Consider the following 14917-nt stretch of genomic DNA (forward strand, 5'->3'; position numbering starts at 1 on the left):
GCTTCCATAAACAAGCCTCTTGCCTGTGGCTATATATAGAGCTCTGAAAGAGGGGCAGGTTTGCACTACTTGCCTAAGGACTCATGACTTCATCCCCAAAGCAGCCGTATAGTGAGGCGGTGCAGCAGGAATCCTTGTAGTTTGACCCCAAAGTCAACGTATCACTTACCCTACAAGGAAGGCCACAGTCTTGTCCTTTTTATGCAACTGATCTTTGGAGTCACTGAGAGAGGCAGACGTGGATAAGGCTCAGCAGAGCTGGCGTTTAAAGTGCAGCTCTGCTCTGAACAGCATGTCTGTGTGCGAGGGGGTCTGTGTTTACTGGTCTCTGTGATCCCTACTCAAATTTTTCTGCCAATGTTTCTTTTTCTATTATTTTATTGTCTTAAACTGCCAGTGCTGCTGTCTCCCCCTGGGATCTGAGTGTCAAGCTTGGCACTTTTCTTCTCAAGCATTACAGATGCTGCACTGGAACTGAGTGAATAATTCTGTTGCTGAAACACGAATCAGACTAGAATCCAACTCCCACTCCCTGGGCTGGGATAGTTCTGCAGGGCCAATGGGAGCAAAATGCATGGAAACTCATTCTACATATCGAAATCACAGAAATGTAGGACTGGGAGGGACCTCGATAGGTCATCTAGTCCAGCCCCTGCAATCAGGCAGGACTAAGTATTATTTAGACCATCCCTGACAGGTGTTTTTCTAACCTGTTCCGAAAAACCTCCGATGACAGAGATTCCACAATCTCCCCTGGGAATTTGTTCCAGTGTTTAACTATCCTGACAGTTAGGAAGTTTTTCCTTTGCTGCAATTTAACCCCATTACTACTTCTCCTGACCTCAGTGGATAAGCACAATTTATCACCCTCCTCTTTATAACAACCTTTCACATACCTGAAGACAGTTATTGTGTCCCCCACCTCAGTCATATCTTCTCCAGATTAAACAAACCCCATTTTATTCAATTTATCCCCCATAGCTCATGTTTTCTAGACTGTTAATCATTTTTGCTCTTCTCTGGACTTTCTCCAGTTTGTCCACATTTTTCCTGAAGTGTGGGGCCCAGAATAGGATACAGTCCTTCAGTTGAGGCCTAATCAATGAGTAGACCGGAAGAATTACTCTCATGCCTTGCTTGCAACACTCCTGATAATACATCTGTGACGGGGCCTTGAGTGGCAGGGCAGCCTAGTGCTAGATTGTTAAGGGCTGGAGTGGGAGACCTGCCCTCCTTTCCCTCAGGTCTTGGATCAGAATCCATGGCCACTCACACCCCTAGACAGGGGAGACGGATCTTGCTCCCATCTGTGGGGAGGGGCCCTCAGGACCTGTTGTCTGAGCTGCTCCCTATGTAAGTTCTTTAGTTTGGGGCATGGCCCTGCTAGTCTCCCCACAGTTGGGGCTTGGCGGTAGACTCCCCTTGGCAGGGGAAATCTTACTTGCTTCCAGTGGATGTGCTGGCAGGCAGGTTGCATCTGTGCCTTCAGGCAGAGAGCTCCTGCCTCTTCGCCAGTCATCCCCTAACTGAGCCAGGCTCCCTTCTTTTCTCCCCCCTCCAGGCCTGGCATTGGCTTCAGGTATAAGAGGGGGGAGGGGGCAGGGCAGGGCTAGCTGACCCCACAGGTGTTCTTTAACCCCTGCTGTGCCTGGCAGACGCCTCTCTGCTCCTTCACAACATCCCAGAATGATGTTTGCTTTTTTTGCAACAATATTACACTGTTGACTCATATTTCATTTGTGAGCCAATATAACCCCAGATCCTGTTCTACAGTACTCCTTTCTAGGCAGTCATTTCCCATTTTGTGTTTGTGCAATTGATTGTTCTCTCCTAAGAGTAAAACTTGCATTTCTCCTTACTGAATTTCATCCCATTTATTTCAGACTATTTCTCCAGTTTGCCAAGATCATTTTGAATTCTAATCCCTTCCTACAAGCAGGGCCGGCTCCAGGCACCAGCGAAGGAAGCAGGTGTCAGGGGCGGCCAATAGAAAGGGGTGGCATTCTGTCCGTGACTGGGGCAGCACGTCCGCGTCTTCGGCGGCAATTCAGCGGCAGGCCCTGCTTCTTCTTTTTTCTTTTTTTTCTTTGCCGCTTGGGGCGGCAAAAAAGCTGGAGCCGGCCCTGCCTACAAGGCACTTGCAACCCCTCCCAGCTTGGTATTGTCCACAAACTTTATAAGTGTGCTCTCTATGCCATTATCCAAATCATTTAGGAAGATATTGAAAAGAAACAGACTGAGGAGATCCCTGCGGGACCCCACTTGATATGCCCTTTCAGCTGTACTGTGAACCACTGATAATGACGCTGGGTAGGGTTTTCCAGCCAGTTGTGCACCCACTGTATAGTAGGTTGTCTAGGCTCTATTTCCCTTGTCTGCGAGACAGTATTAAAGGCCAAACCTGACCATATCAAAATGGCCAGCTCTAACCCAGACTGTGCACAGGGAGCCGACCTGCTGAGGAAGCAGGGACCACTTCTACATAGGCACTTTTCTCCCCATTACTGCAATTTATCAGTAAAAATACATAGCTTTTGTGAAAGTAGAATGAATTATATTGCAATTATAATTCATTAAAGAAATGCTGCTTGAAAGATTTGTTGAAATATAGTTGTCAGGAAGAGAAACATTAAGGAGTGTGAGACAATGGGTCCTCAAACTAATGAACTTAGAGCTCCTACTGAGCTAGGAGATTGATAAACGTTAGTATGCAAATAAGCTATGTATGTATATTTGTCAGTTTCTGCTTCCTTTTGTCTCCTGTGTTGGATTGGCTTTGGCTTGTCTGTGTAAATGGGTTGGCTTGAGCTTTTTGCAGAAGGCTCACATATATCTGGGTGCATTGGCAAAGCGCTTTGCTAATAAACAGAGTGGTCTGACAAATTCAGTGAGTCTTGAATCTGACTTTGACACTTTCATATAGGGTTTTCCATCCACAGACGGTACAAAATGGGACAGCGGGAGAAAACTGAGGCACAGGGAGGGCAAGTGACTTGCCCAAGGTCAGTAGCAGAGCCAGATCTAGAACCCAGGTCTCCTGACTGCCAGTCCTGAGCCCTGTTGCACTGGACCATACCAGAGTGGCTGCATGAGTCTCTGTTAGAGAAGCTTTGCCCTGCTGAGGGAAACACTTCATACACACCCTCAGCAAAGGACTTCACAGCTCCCCCCAAAACGACAGGACCTTCCCGTCTCAAGAGAGCCCCGAGGTCGCCCAAGCTCGCTCAGAGGGGAAGGCCACGGAGAGTGAGAGTTTTGGGAGGTGGGAGTTGACCTCAGGCTGTCCTGAGGCTGAGGAGCGCTGGCCCAGGCCCATGGCTGTCTATTGTAGCCTCTGCCCTTGTCTCTTGTACACAGGATGGCCTGGCCACAGCACTGCCAGCTGGGCAGCGCCCACAGTAATGGGCACTATGGAAACACCTAGGCCAGGCCACCAGGAGCCGGAGACGGGGAAGAAGCTGTTGCTAGGCTGGACTTGACACTGGTGCAGGGCGTGTCTGGGGGAGCCCACAGGGTTGCCTGTCAGATGGGCCTGACGCCAGCAGCCATGAGTTACCTTGGCAGCATTGACAAGTCTCCAAGCGCTTAGCAAGCCGAAGCCATGCTCGTGGCTGTGGCTGAAGCCCGCCAGGTTAGTGTCCCAGTTGGTGCGACGATCTTCGTACTGAAAAGGAACCAGAGGGAGCCACGTTGGCTGGAGCGACTCAGCTGGGGGGGACACACCTGCCTCTTGCAGGGCGAGCTAACGTCCAGCTACGCAAAGACAAGGGTCGCAAGGACTGGGGGAACTGGGGAAGCACCCTCCTAGCCTTGCCGCACACATACCTATGGGCCCTACCTTGGAAACGCAGACCTAAGCCACCCTCCAGAACCTGGGGGAACCTGGCTACATCTGCCTAACCAGCAGACTTTGCAGAAGAGACTCAGAAGTGAATGGTAACAGCAACAAAGCCAAATCTGGCTCTGCCATGGGGCCTGATTAGAAAGGACAGCTTGCCCTTTGTTTAAACTGAGTCCCAACCGAGCCAGGATTCCTAGCTCTTCAAAAGAAAAACAAACAGCGCAAAGGACAAAAATGCCTCTGCTCTGAAATATCCCAGCCGGTCCCTTCCTCCCTCCCTGCCCAGATTGCAGCCCCTGGAAAGTCTAAAGGCCAGTTTCAAAGGAATAAATACAATCACTTAAATCAGCGCGAGTTGGGGCAGATCAGATCTGGGTCCCATTACTTACCAGGGTTGAGCGCTTTGGCAGCGGTTGTCTCCAACTGTGGAAAAAGTTACCCTGCGCCAAAGCAAGTTTTATCTCACTGTGTCACATAAACTGCAGGACACACACACACCAAGTACAACAGAAACCCTGACTGCTGGCCAACCCCTGATGCCTCTTTCAGATTCACTATCTACTCATTGCTTCTGCAGTCAAACTCCCCCTGAAGTCAGCGGGAGCTGTACCTGAATAAGAACCGAGCAAGCAGTAACGTTTGCAAAAGGAGCTCTTCCCACTCTTTCTGTCTCCGAGACTCAGAATTCCGTGACTGCATCAGACGAATCAGGCCTTTCTGCTTTCGCATTGCGAAGCACTTTAGGGGTCACTGCAAAAACTCCAGCGGGTGTATCATCTCGACCCCGCCACCCCCGCCCTACTCCATCCCGGCTCCTGTACTATCCAAGCGCAGGCTCATCCTGGATACCTCTGAGGATTTGCATCCTGGCAGATTCAGGAATGCATGGAACAAATACTCCATTTATCACGGTGACAGCAGAGAATACCGTCTGCCTCAGGCACATTCCTGGTGAGAACAAGGGGCGAGGGGAAAAGCCATCCATCCACTGGGGTCAAGGAAAAGGAGAGATTGATAGAGGGTGAGCTCACTCTTCAAGCCCATCCAGACCCATCCAGCATGCACTGGAGCCTTTGCCAAGAGGGGCCAAGGAGAGAAAGCCGAGGGGCTGGAGGTTCTGCGCAGCTGGAACTAGCGGGGACATCTCAAAGGAGCTCTTTTCTCACCTTGGTGGCTGTGAAGACAATGATGTGCTGGACATCTCGCCACGTGAGACACGGTCGCACTTGGAGCATCAAGGCAATCATGCCGGCTGCCAGGGGGGCAGCAGCTGAAGTCCCTGTGTGACCCTCGGTGCATCCTGTGCCTTTCTCCATATTCCAGTCTGTAGTCACCTTGAAAGAAAGAGCCAAAGAGACGTCTCCAGTCAGATGCAGCCTTCACAGTGCTAGAGCTTTTAGGACGCGTGAGCCACCGTGCACACCAGTCTGTGCACGCAGGAATCACTTTCACATCCCTGGCTCGCTCTCCAGTCAGGTTACAGCACCGGCTGATGGAGGCTACACCTTGCTTGTAACACATCCAATAAAAAAAGCGCTGGGTACAGACTGGGCCCAGCGAATGCTCCTGACCATTTGCCCAACACTGAAGCTGAGCCTCAGCCAAGCAACGAGGGAAGACAAACCATCACTGGGGGTTTTTTCAGATGATGTTTCGTCTTAACGCACCCCCTAGTCCCAGCCAGGGAATAGGCCTAACCCTGCGAGAAGCCACATTTCCAGCTCAGGGTTTCAAAGGAGCAGACAGAGGTTTGGGTGCCGACCTGAACGTTTACCCACTGCTCACACAGACAAGGGCTCCCAGGGCACTTCCTGGACAGGCCTGCAGAACTGAGCCCTCCTCTGCTTTCGCCACAGCCAAGATGGCTCCTTGCCTCCCACGGGCAAGATGAGATAAAAGGGACCATGAGTTACAGCTGGAAATGGGGAGGAAGGGTTCAGAGGTTGGGGGAACCAACTTCAAGGCCACAGAGGCCTGGTCTGACAAGGAGCCGCATCACTGAGAAGCAGAAGGGGTGCAGCCATTCCGAGGGCTGTTCTTCCACTGGGCCTGTCTACCCATTTATGGCACTTGTCTGGCTCCCATCACCACAGTGAGCACCTCAGTCTTTAATGTATTTATCCTCCGAGCACCCCTGGGCAGCAGGGCCGGGTGACCATCCCCATGCTACAGCTGGGGCACCAAGAGGCTAAGGGACTTGCCCAAGGTCACACAGGAAGACCGTGGCAAAGCAGGGAATGGAACCGGGGGCTCCCAAATCCTAGGTTAGTGCCTGAATCACTGGAACAGGCTTCCTCTCTGTGGTCTATCCCTCCACTACAGTCCCCCAAAATAACCCACCTACCCCCATGGCTGCTTCACAGGCATGCTTGCGGGGGACTGGGTTATCATTTGTTTGTCATAGTGCTCATAGACTGGGATTTTCAAAGGAGCCCAAATCCCAATGGGAACAGGACTGCTAACTCCCCAAGGACTCTGAGCAACCCAGCCATGTAGTGCAAGGTGCTGTACACCTAGAAAGCAAGGCCGGTGCTATCATTTAATAGATTCATAGATCCCGAGGCCAGAAGGCACCATTGTGATCACCTTGTCCGACCCTCAGTATCACACAGCCCAGAGACCAGCCTCACAAGTGCCTAGAAATTGAAAAAACCCAATCCTGATTTAAAAACTGCCAGTGATGGAGAATCCATCACAACTTTGTTCCAGTGGTTAATTACTCTGTGTTATCAATTTATGCTTTATTTCCAGGCTCAATTGGTCTAGCTTCAACTTCCAGCCATTGGATCATGTTCTACCGTTCTCTGCTAGACTGAAGAGCCCATTATTCAGTATTTGTTCCCCACGTAGTTACTTATAGACTGAGCTCATGTCGCCCATTAACTTCCTCCGGTTTGCACACTAAGAACTGCAAACTCCCATCCACCCTACAAGTCCTTCGACTGGGGCGAGACGTCTGCCCTAAAAAGGAAGGGATGGGCTAATTGCTACAGCAATTACCAAGCATATTTTGCGCTGCCCATAGCTAGCATATTACGCCCTGCCCTTTCAGATAACCAGCCTAGCCATGCATTCCAGCCTAAACGCTCAGGCCTCCCCTGCCCCGCCCAGGGTGATCAGAAGCGTGAAACTGACTGGAAAGCATGTGAGTGGGGAGAAGTGGGGAGCGGTTGTACAAAGGAACGTCAGAGTGGGAATCAGAGCATGAAAGCCCGGCCAGAATGTAACGCTGGCACATGTGCCACTAACCCAACCAGCTGGGCATCTCCTCGCAGGAGCTTCGCACAGTATCTGAACAATGCAGCGGCCCTCCTGCAGGAAGGGCGCTATTTAAAGGGGGACGGACACGGATACACACACACAGACGAGGGCTTCAGATAGTTTTGTTTGGAGTCACTTCCCATTTCACACACACCTTATGGCTTTTGGCACTAGAATAAATCATGATGCTTTGCACTTGTACAGCAGCTGCTTGAGAATCTCCAAGCACTTCACCAAGACGGGTAAATACAGTCCTCATTTTAAGCTTGTGGAAACAGGTACGGGGAGGTGACGGGACTTAGCTATGCTGTTTCAGCTCCAGAGCTCAGATTAGAAGCCAGGAGCCCTGACTCCTGCCCCCATGCAAACACTGGTAGTGACAAGAGTCTAAAAAAATGGCCAAAGGGCTCCCTGCCCCTAACACTCCCCTCACTGCCGATTGTGTCTCCCTCCCCAGTGCACTTGGGCCAGAATTCTCAAGTGTGTCCAGTGACTGGGTGCCCCACCTGGGACAACTGGGTGCCCAACTGAGACGCCCAATGACTCAGACCTTCCAGTGTCTGGCCTCCAATTTCTCAGCTCGGGCACCCAAAAGAAGTGGCTACTTTTGCAAATGCAGTCCCCAGGACTGTTTGGCTCACTATTAACTCCAGGCAGGCTGGGGTGTGATCCGTTCACCACCCTACCGTCTCCCCTGGAACAGCCACAGGAAGGCACCAGCGACCTCCTCTCCGGACGTCTGTGGAATTCGCAGCACACAGGGACTTTTTTGTTCTTTGTGGTTGCTGAGCCCACGCCAAGCTGCAGCCAGGCAGGCCAAGCTGCCAGAAGGTTTGTCATTCTCACTCGCAGCCAGAAATGGAACAACAACAAAGGGGCAGGATTTAGTAACGGGAAAGTCTGGAAACATTTCCCTGGGAGTTCACAGTCAAACCACTGGATTAAGCAGAAAAGCAGCCACGGGCGGTCTGGGCACGGCCACACTGGGTTGCTGTGCTGCACACAATGGCTGTGGTGGTAGGGAGACGGAAGGGGCGATGGGCTCAGGAAAGGACTGACCAGGACAAAGAGTCCGGCCGCTGTAGGGATTAACCTTCAGGAGGTTAGACAAGCAAACTTTGACTAGTGGGACATTGCACCTCCCCACCATCTTCTGTCTCAGGGAGCCCTTTACAAAGGTCACTGACTTAACTCAGCCCTTGAGAGGAGAGTGAATGGCCCAAAATGTCACAGAGGGGGTGAGCAGCAGAGCGGGGAGTGGGACCCTGACATCCTGGCTCAGTTCCAGGCCCTCTTTGCTTCGTTTCCCGGGGGGTAGGAGTCAGCACTCCCGGGGGAAGGACTCTTGCCGTCTGAGGGAGAGCACTTAGAGGGTTCAGATTAGCGAGCTTAGTGGAGGTTTCTGGCTGGCTGCCACTGGGCCTCACCAATGTGCAGAGTGTCACACCCAGACCCGGATCTGCAGTGCCCGGCAGCTGCCATGTAGGGGCTCAAGAGCTTCTGTATTTGTGATGAATAAATTCCAAGACGGCAGGACTCCAAACTAGCATATTCTGGGGAGACCACAGCACTGGGCTGGCACTTACCATAGCCAAGCTTCAGCCTTGTAATTCCACGCATAGCCTGGTGCACATGCTCCTAAACACAGGCTCTTGTGTTTATTCGTGGGATTGCTTTCCACCCCATGCTGAGCTCCCTGGGCTCTGCAGCCAGGGGAAGGCAGCTTTCACTTCTCTCTAAGTGGCCAGGGCAGGTGCTGAGCCGTAGTGACAGAGTCCTGGAGCAGATGGCGCCTGCCCGTGAAGGTACGTACAGCGTAGTACAGGACAGACGCAGGAGGACACCGTGCTCCTGCAATGACACCACAGGCAGCTTTGCCGTGGGCACCCGAAGCACAGTTGTTTCTGCAGCCCTAAACTGAGGGCTGGGGCGTGAGGATTGCAGGGGACGTCTGCCCAGCACTTTGACCAAGCGAAGAGCTCCCCCCGTGCTACATATGAACAGGAGAGGGCAGCATTGCAGCTGCTGGCCCACAAAGGGCTTGCCTGGCTTATGGCAGGGATGGATTCACACGGGTCACACAACAAGATGAAGTGAGCTGTAGCTCACGAACGCTTATGCTCAAATAAATGTGTTAGTCTCTAAGGTGCCACAAGTCCTCCTGTTCTTTTTGCAGATACAGACTAATACGGCTGCTACTGTGAAAAAAGTTCTGCTCTGGTTTTTTAGCTGCCCAGGACCAGATCGCTCCATTGCTCCAAGCCACCTTCCAGCTCTCAACCCTACAAGCTCTGCCCAAAATAACCCACCTACCCCCATGGCAGCTTCACAGGCGTGCTTGCCTCTCAACCCTCCTGCTCTGCCCTGCCCTGCTCCCGCAGCTCCTTTTCCTGCTGGGGACCATGCTGAACACCCCTCACTCCCCCTGTCAAGAGCTGCTAATGGTTTTTGACTCAGCAGTTCAGTTCTCCAAACCCAGAAAGCTGAGTCTCCCCCAGGGTGCAGCGGGACGGCTATTTCCCCCCTGGCTGCCAGGCAGGATTTCCCACGGCTCCGTTGCCCAGGTTAAGGGGGACTGGCTTTTCATAGACTTCCCAGCAGCTTACGCCGGAAGTATCAAACCCTGGTAAGCCCCCATTTGCCGCCCTTCCGCTTCCTGTGAACTCAGCAAAGGCCTCGGCTGAGGCTCAGCAGCACTCATGTCATTACCATGTGGTCACCACCCAGCCAACCTGGCGCCCTCCTGCATCGAGTCTTCATGTGAGACACAGGGAGCTTCTCCCCCATCCAGCTCACCCTATTCTTCCCGGGAAGCGCTTAGTGGCCAGTTTGGCTCAGCTTTTCGGCCACCATATCCTGCAGCCACAGAACTTAAAACTTGCAGGAGTTACCTTTGCCACGGAGCCTCCCTCTCCTGGAGGCTGAGCGCAGACACCAGCCATCTCCTGCCCTACCCATGCCCGTCTCTTTGTAAGACTATCAGCCATGGATTCCTGCCAGCTGAAGCAAGGGGGCTGGTCTAGCACTGCTCCAAGGAGGGTGCTGGGGGCAATTAAGCCCTGCACAGAAGCTTGGATAGAGTTAATGCTTCCCCTGCTAAAATTAAACTGATGCTATTTCTTTTTGAAACACAAAGTAAGAGACAGGCCCAGCTGCAGAGACTGGCGCACTGAGGGCCGTTATTCCATCTGGAAGTGAATTAAGATAAACAGAATTAAGGCCACTTTAACTCTGAATAAGAATTAATCCCACAGGGGTTCAATGCAGCTTAACTAATCTACTTTAAATTCATACTTCAGTTAATTTGGATTAACTTTCCTGAGTGTCCAGTGTGGACAAAACCGTAGTTACCTAAATGCAGCTATCAGTCAGGAGAGAGGTAAAAGCAGTCATAGCTTGGTAGAAAATAAAACTACCAGGCCAAGTTCTGCTTTTTTGGATACAGCAGTGTAATTCCAGATTAGCTCCACTAAAGGCGACAGATTTATTCTGGCTTTACACTGGTGTGTAACCAAGCAAAATTTGGCCTTTGTAAGAGGTATCTTAGATAAGATGCAAGTAAACAAGGGAGCCTTAGAAAATTCACTTGAGAAGGCTCCAAATGGTGCATCATTCTGTCCTCCATCATGCCATAAAATCAGCTAATTAAAGCTTGGTTATGGTCAAAGCACAGGGCAAGCTGGCATAAACATTTGTCCCTCTCCGCTCACAGTGAGATATAACTGCATCCTCCATTGCCAAGAACTGTACTTCCTTTGTTGACTTTTATGTTCCACTCCAAAGCATTTTGTCTGCTGCTAACAGCTGCAATTTGCACTGAGATACTGTATGTTCTACAGAAAAATTTATAAAAAAAATACAGCGAGCACCACAAAGGTCAGTCAGAGATGCAGTTCATGCCAGAGACCATATTAAATTCTTCCCATTAACGGAAATGGCAGAACATTTATAGTCTGAAAAATAGATGGCTGTCAAAAACATTAACTCCAATACTATTAAAGGACAATTAAAAGGCACAAAGAGGAGAGAATAGTCTCTGTAGACGGGGGTATATTTAATATGCCCCTATGTAACAGAGACACAGGTTTATTGGAGTAGTGGTCATGTTACTGTAAAAAGAGAGGACAGATCTACATCATGTGTAATTCCTTGGCTGTGAAAGGCATCCAATTCAGACTCTTTGATGGAAGAGTAGTGCCTGTTTTATCAATATATGAGGCCATCCTTTAAGGAGAAAGGGCATGTCAGGATTTTTAAAATTAGCTCACAGACCTCAGGTTTGGAGGAAACTGGACATAAAAATGAAAACGACAACACACTCCAAGATGAAAAGTATAGCAGAGTCCCTAATTGACGAGCGTTTCTTTTTCTCTAGCACCAGTGGTTTTCAAGCCAGCGTGAATTAATTCAAGTTATTTTTTAAAGGAAAACTTAAGCTCCATTATAGATTTTATTTCTTTTGTAGCACCCGGAGTCTAACCATTTTCTTAGATGGGGATGTGGCCTTTTCTAGTTCGGAAACACTGATTCTTTGCACTAGCCCCTGGGGTTTTCAGAGATGAAATGAACCAAGCTTTCTCGGGCTCATTTACTTTTCAGCATACAAACTGAGTGGCTAGTTAACTTGTACTCTCATCACGGTCTCTTTCATTGTTACATTTTCCTGGACCCCCCCCCAAGTTCCCCATTTCCATTTGGAGACCCTGTCATTCCCCCTAATTGCTCCAATTAGTTATCAAAGTCTGGTTTACAAAGCAGAGATCCGGTTACAGATCCAGAGCTACAGATCTGGCTCTTTCGGAGAGTTCTCGTTTGTAGAACTACTGCCAAACCTGAGCAATGGGAAATTGCCAGATGTATTTAGAACTTGGTCGTTTCTTCGAAGGAGCCAGGAACAGCACATACGCATCATGAACAGGAGAGAACTAGAGCTATGGGGGAGAGAGAAAGGGCAACTGACGTGCCCCTCTTCCATGTATGCTAGTGGAAACACTCTGAGATTTCCCAAGGCTGGTCTCCAGGGTAATCTCTCCCCTCCCACTTTCTTGTATTTAAAAAGAGCGGCAGCCCATAAAAACAAACTACCGTGGCTGCTGAATGTTAGTTGTTTGGAAATAACACAGCCAAGCAGACCTAAAGGAAGTGCCAGCAGCATTAGGAGAAGCCTGTTCCCACTGGAAGCCAAGCAAACTGTCAGACTCCTGCCTCCATAGCAGAGTCTATGAACTCCATCTATTTGATTCTGTTCTATAGAAAAGCTATTGCAATCCCTAGCATCGTCGAAGACGTACCCAGCAGTGTGTGTTCCCACTAGACAAATCGCTGTTTGGTTCTCTTACTCCCTGCTGTGGGAAGGTGGCTCAGGGATAGCCCATGAAGGACAGAAGACCAGCAGCTGTTAGGTTTGCACTGCCTGGTTTTTCCACACGAACAGAGAATGGGGATTTTGTTTTACTCTCCAGCATACAGAGCTGAGCCAAAGCTCACAACAGCATCAGGAATGCTCGGAGCGTTGTTTAGATAAGCTAGCACTGTCTAGAGGTTTAATCTTTGGCTCTATTGAAAAGCTTGGGAGGGAGTGTGGAGGACAAGCTTGGGGTGAGGGACTGCCTGTGATACCCAGGCACACGGCTAGAATCTGCCACTTACACAGAAGTGCATGAGGAAGAGCCGTTACCTGCATTGCTTGATTTAAAGGTGGCATCATGTCTCACTAGACTCAGCACTGCCACCGGAAACGTACTGAGCTGCCCTGCCCTTTCTTTCCAATAAGATGCCCTGCTGGTGCCTGGGAAGCTGTACTTCCGACAGCTCACATGGCACAAAACACAGAGGGTGCGGTTTCCACGGCCCCGACGTAGCTCTGCTGGGAGAGACGAGGTCGTGGGCAATGCATGGGTGCACTTTGGGATGTGGCTGCTAAGACAAAATTGTTGGAGGTACAAAACTTTCTCCATGTGCCACATTACAAGACCCCACGGCCAACCGCTAGGCCCAGGAATCAATCACACTCATCATGTCTATGCTGGTAGCTCCTGCTATGCGCTGGGCACTGGGCAACGTCTGAAAAGATAAGCAACAGAAGGGGACATGTTCCTGTTACAAATTTCAGCTGAGTCTTTCCCCAGTAATATGGCTCAGGCAGAAGTTCCCCTGAGCTATGGCCCTCGACAGACGACTGAGAGGAAGCACAAGGCACATTCGAACGGGGCCCAGAAATACTCAGAGAGGAAGGAAATCTGCTTCCCAGCTGTCATGGAGCAGGCACAGCTAGAGCTGGTTAAAGAAGAGGGCCCCTCTCGCTGCCAAGATTTCCCACTCTCGGCCTCCTGGGACCAAAAGCAAGCACCGACCCCAGCGCCGTTTGACTACTGAGCACTGACACAAATTAAACAACTACCTGCAAACAGTGAAATGCTGCAAGAGCTCTAGCTGTCGCCTAGCTGAATGGGAGAGAGAACGTAGTACTCCTGCCAGTGTGGTCAAAAGCCAGGCTTCCCCAGCTCAGAACACCAGTGACTCTGCCCGGATCCGTAGGCCTGGAGGCAGATGCTTGCCTTCCTTGGTGATGCATGCAGAGGACGTGCACCTGTTGCTTGGAGCTGGTTAACTTTGCAGACCTCTTTCCACCCTGAGCCAGTAAGGGCAACAGTCTGAGACTGCACCAGGCTGGCAAGACTCCAGGATGCTCTGGTCCCAAACTGGGAACATACTGGGCCAGATCCTGAGCTGGTGGAAATTGGCACAAATTCACTGGCACTATGCTGGGGATCTGGTGCCCCGGCTTTCGCACTGCACCAAAAGCCGGGACACATGTTTGGCCCAGGGAAGCAGGATAGTGCGGTGACAAGTCATTTCTGACAAAAAAGGAAAAGTCGACAAAATATTCCCCAAACAGCTGGGGGTTAAGCATGCCCAACCTGGGAAGGAGAGGCAGCCAATCAGCTTAACGACCCAACCCGAGTAACAGCTACCAAATGTTCCTTCAGCCCTGGTCTACACTAGGACTTTAGGTCGAATTTAGCAGCGTTAAATCGATGTAAACCTGCACCCATCCACACGATGAAGCCCTTTATTTCGACTTAAAGGGCTCTTAAAATCGATTTCCTTACTCCACCCCTGACAAGTGGATTAGCGCTTAAATCAGCCTTGCCGGGTTGAATTTGGGGTACTGTGGACACAATTCAATGGTATTGGCCTCCGGGAGCTATCCCAGAGTGCTCCATTGTGACTGCTCTGGACAGCACTCTCAACTCAAATGCACGATTGTTTGCCGTTGCTCTGACGCAGGGAGGGGCGACTGACGACACGGCTTACAGGGTTGGCTTACAGGGAGTTAAAATCAACAAAGGGGGTGGCTTTATGTCAAGGAGTATTTCAGGCAGGACTTCACGGAGGGTTCCAATAAGAAATGGTGCACCTAAGTTATTGTTCTCATTGGAACAAGGAGGTTAGTCTGGCCTCTGATTGATACATGGCTAGATTTACCTGGCTGCACCTTCTCTGTGAGTGACTGCAGTGTGACCTAGAGGAATGAGTCCCCTAGTCGGGGGGCAGGGGGGGGTTTGCAAATGAGTACAAAACAAATCTGGTCTATTTCTTGTTTTGATCCACTCCATCTATCTTTTACATCTCTGGCTGGCAGCAGACGGTGCAGAAGGACTGCATGCCATCCACATCCCATGGCTGCTCGGCAGAAGATGGCACAATAGGACTGCTAGCCATCCTCATCTCTTGCCTGCCCGGCAGAAGATGATGCAGTAGGACTGCTAGCAATCCGTATCGCCTGCCTGCTCACCATAAGATGGTTCAATA

The 14917-nt window shown here is 50.6% G+C and overlaps 1 protein-coding gene across 3 annotated transcripts in view; it reads right to left on the reverse strand.

Moving 5' to 3' along the window:
• PCSK7 (proprotein convertase subtilisin/kexin type 7) overlaps window positions 1–14917 on the reverse strand; it is a 54281-nt gene that overhangs the window by 15907 nt on the left and 23457 nt on the right. Inside the window, exons 9-10 of one of the 3 annotated variants that reach the window (XM_037882519.2) lie at window positions 5008–5175; window positions 3557–3664 (exon numbers count right to left, since the gene is read on the reverse strand). The exons of 1 other annotated variant lie outside the window; for it this stretch is intronic. In XM_037882519.2, the coding sequence (XP_037738447.1) occupies window positions 3557–3664; window positions 5008–5175 (276 nt within the window). The remainder of the gene's footprint in view (window positions 1–3556; window positions 3665–5007; window positions 5176–14917) is intronic. One more of the 3 variants, XM_043534225.1, reaches the window with a different exon arrangement.

Source organism: Chelonia mydas, chromosome 22 (assembly GCF_015237465.2).
Source record: "Chelonia mydas isolate rCheMyd1 chromosome 22, rCheMyd1.pri.v2, whole genome shotgun sequence".
In the NCBI taxonomy this organism is placed as follows: domain Eukaryota; kingdom Metazoa; phylum Chordata; order Testudines; family Cheloniidae; genus Chelonia; species Chelonia mydas.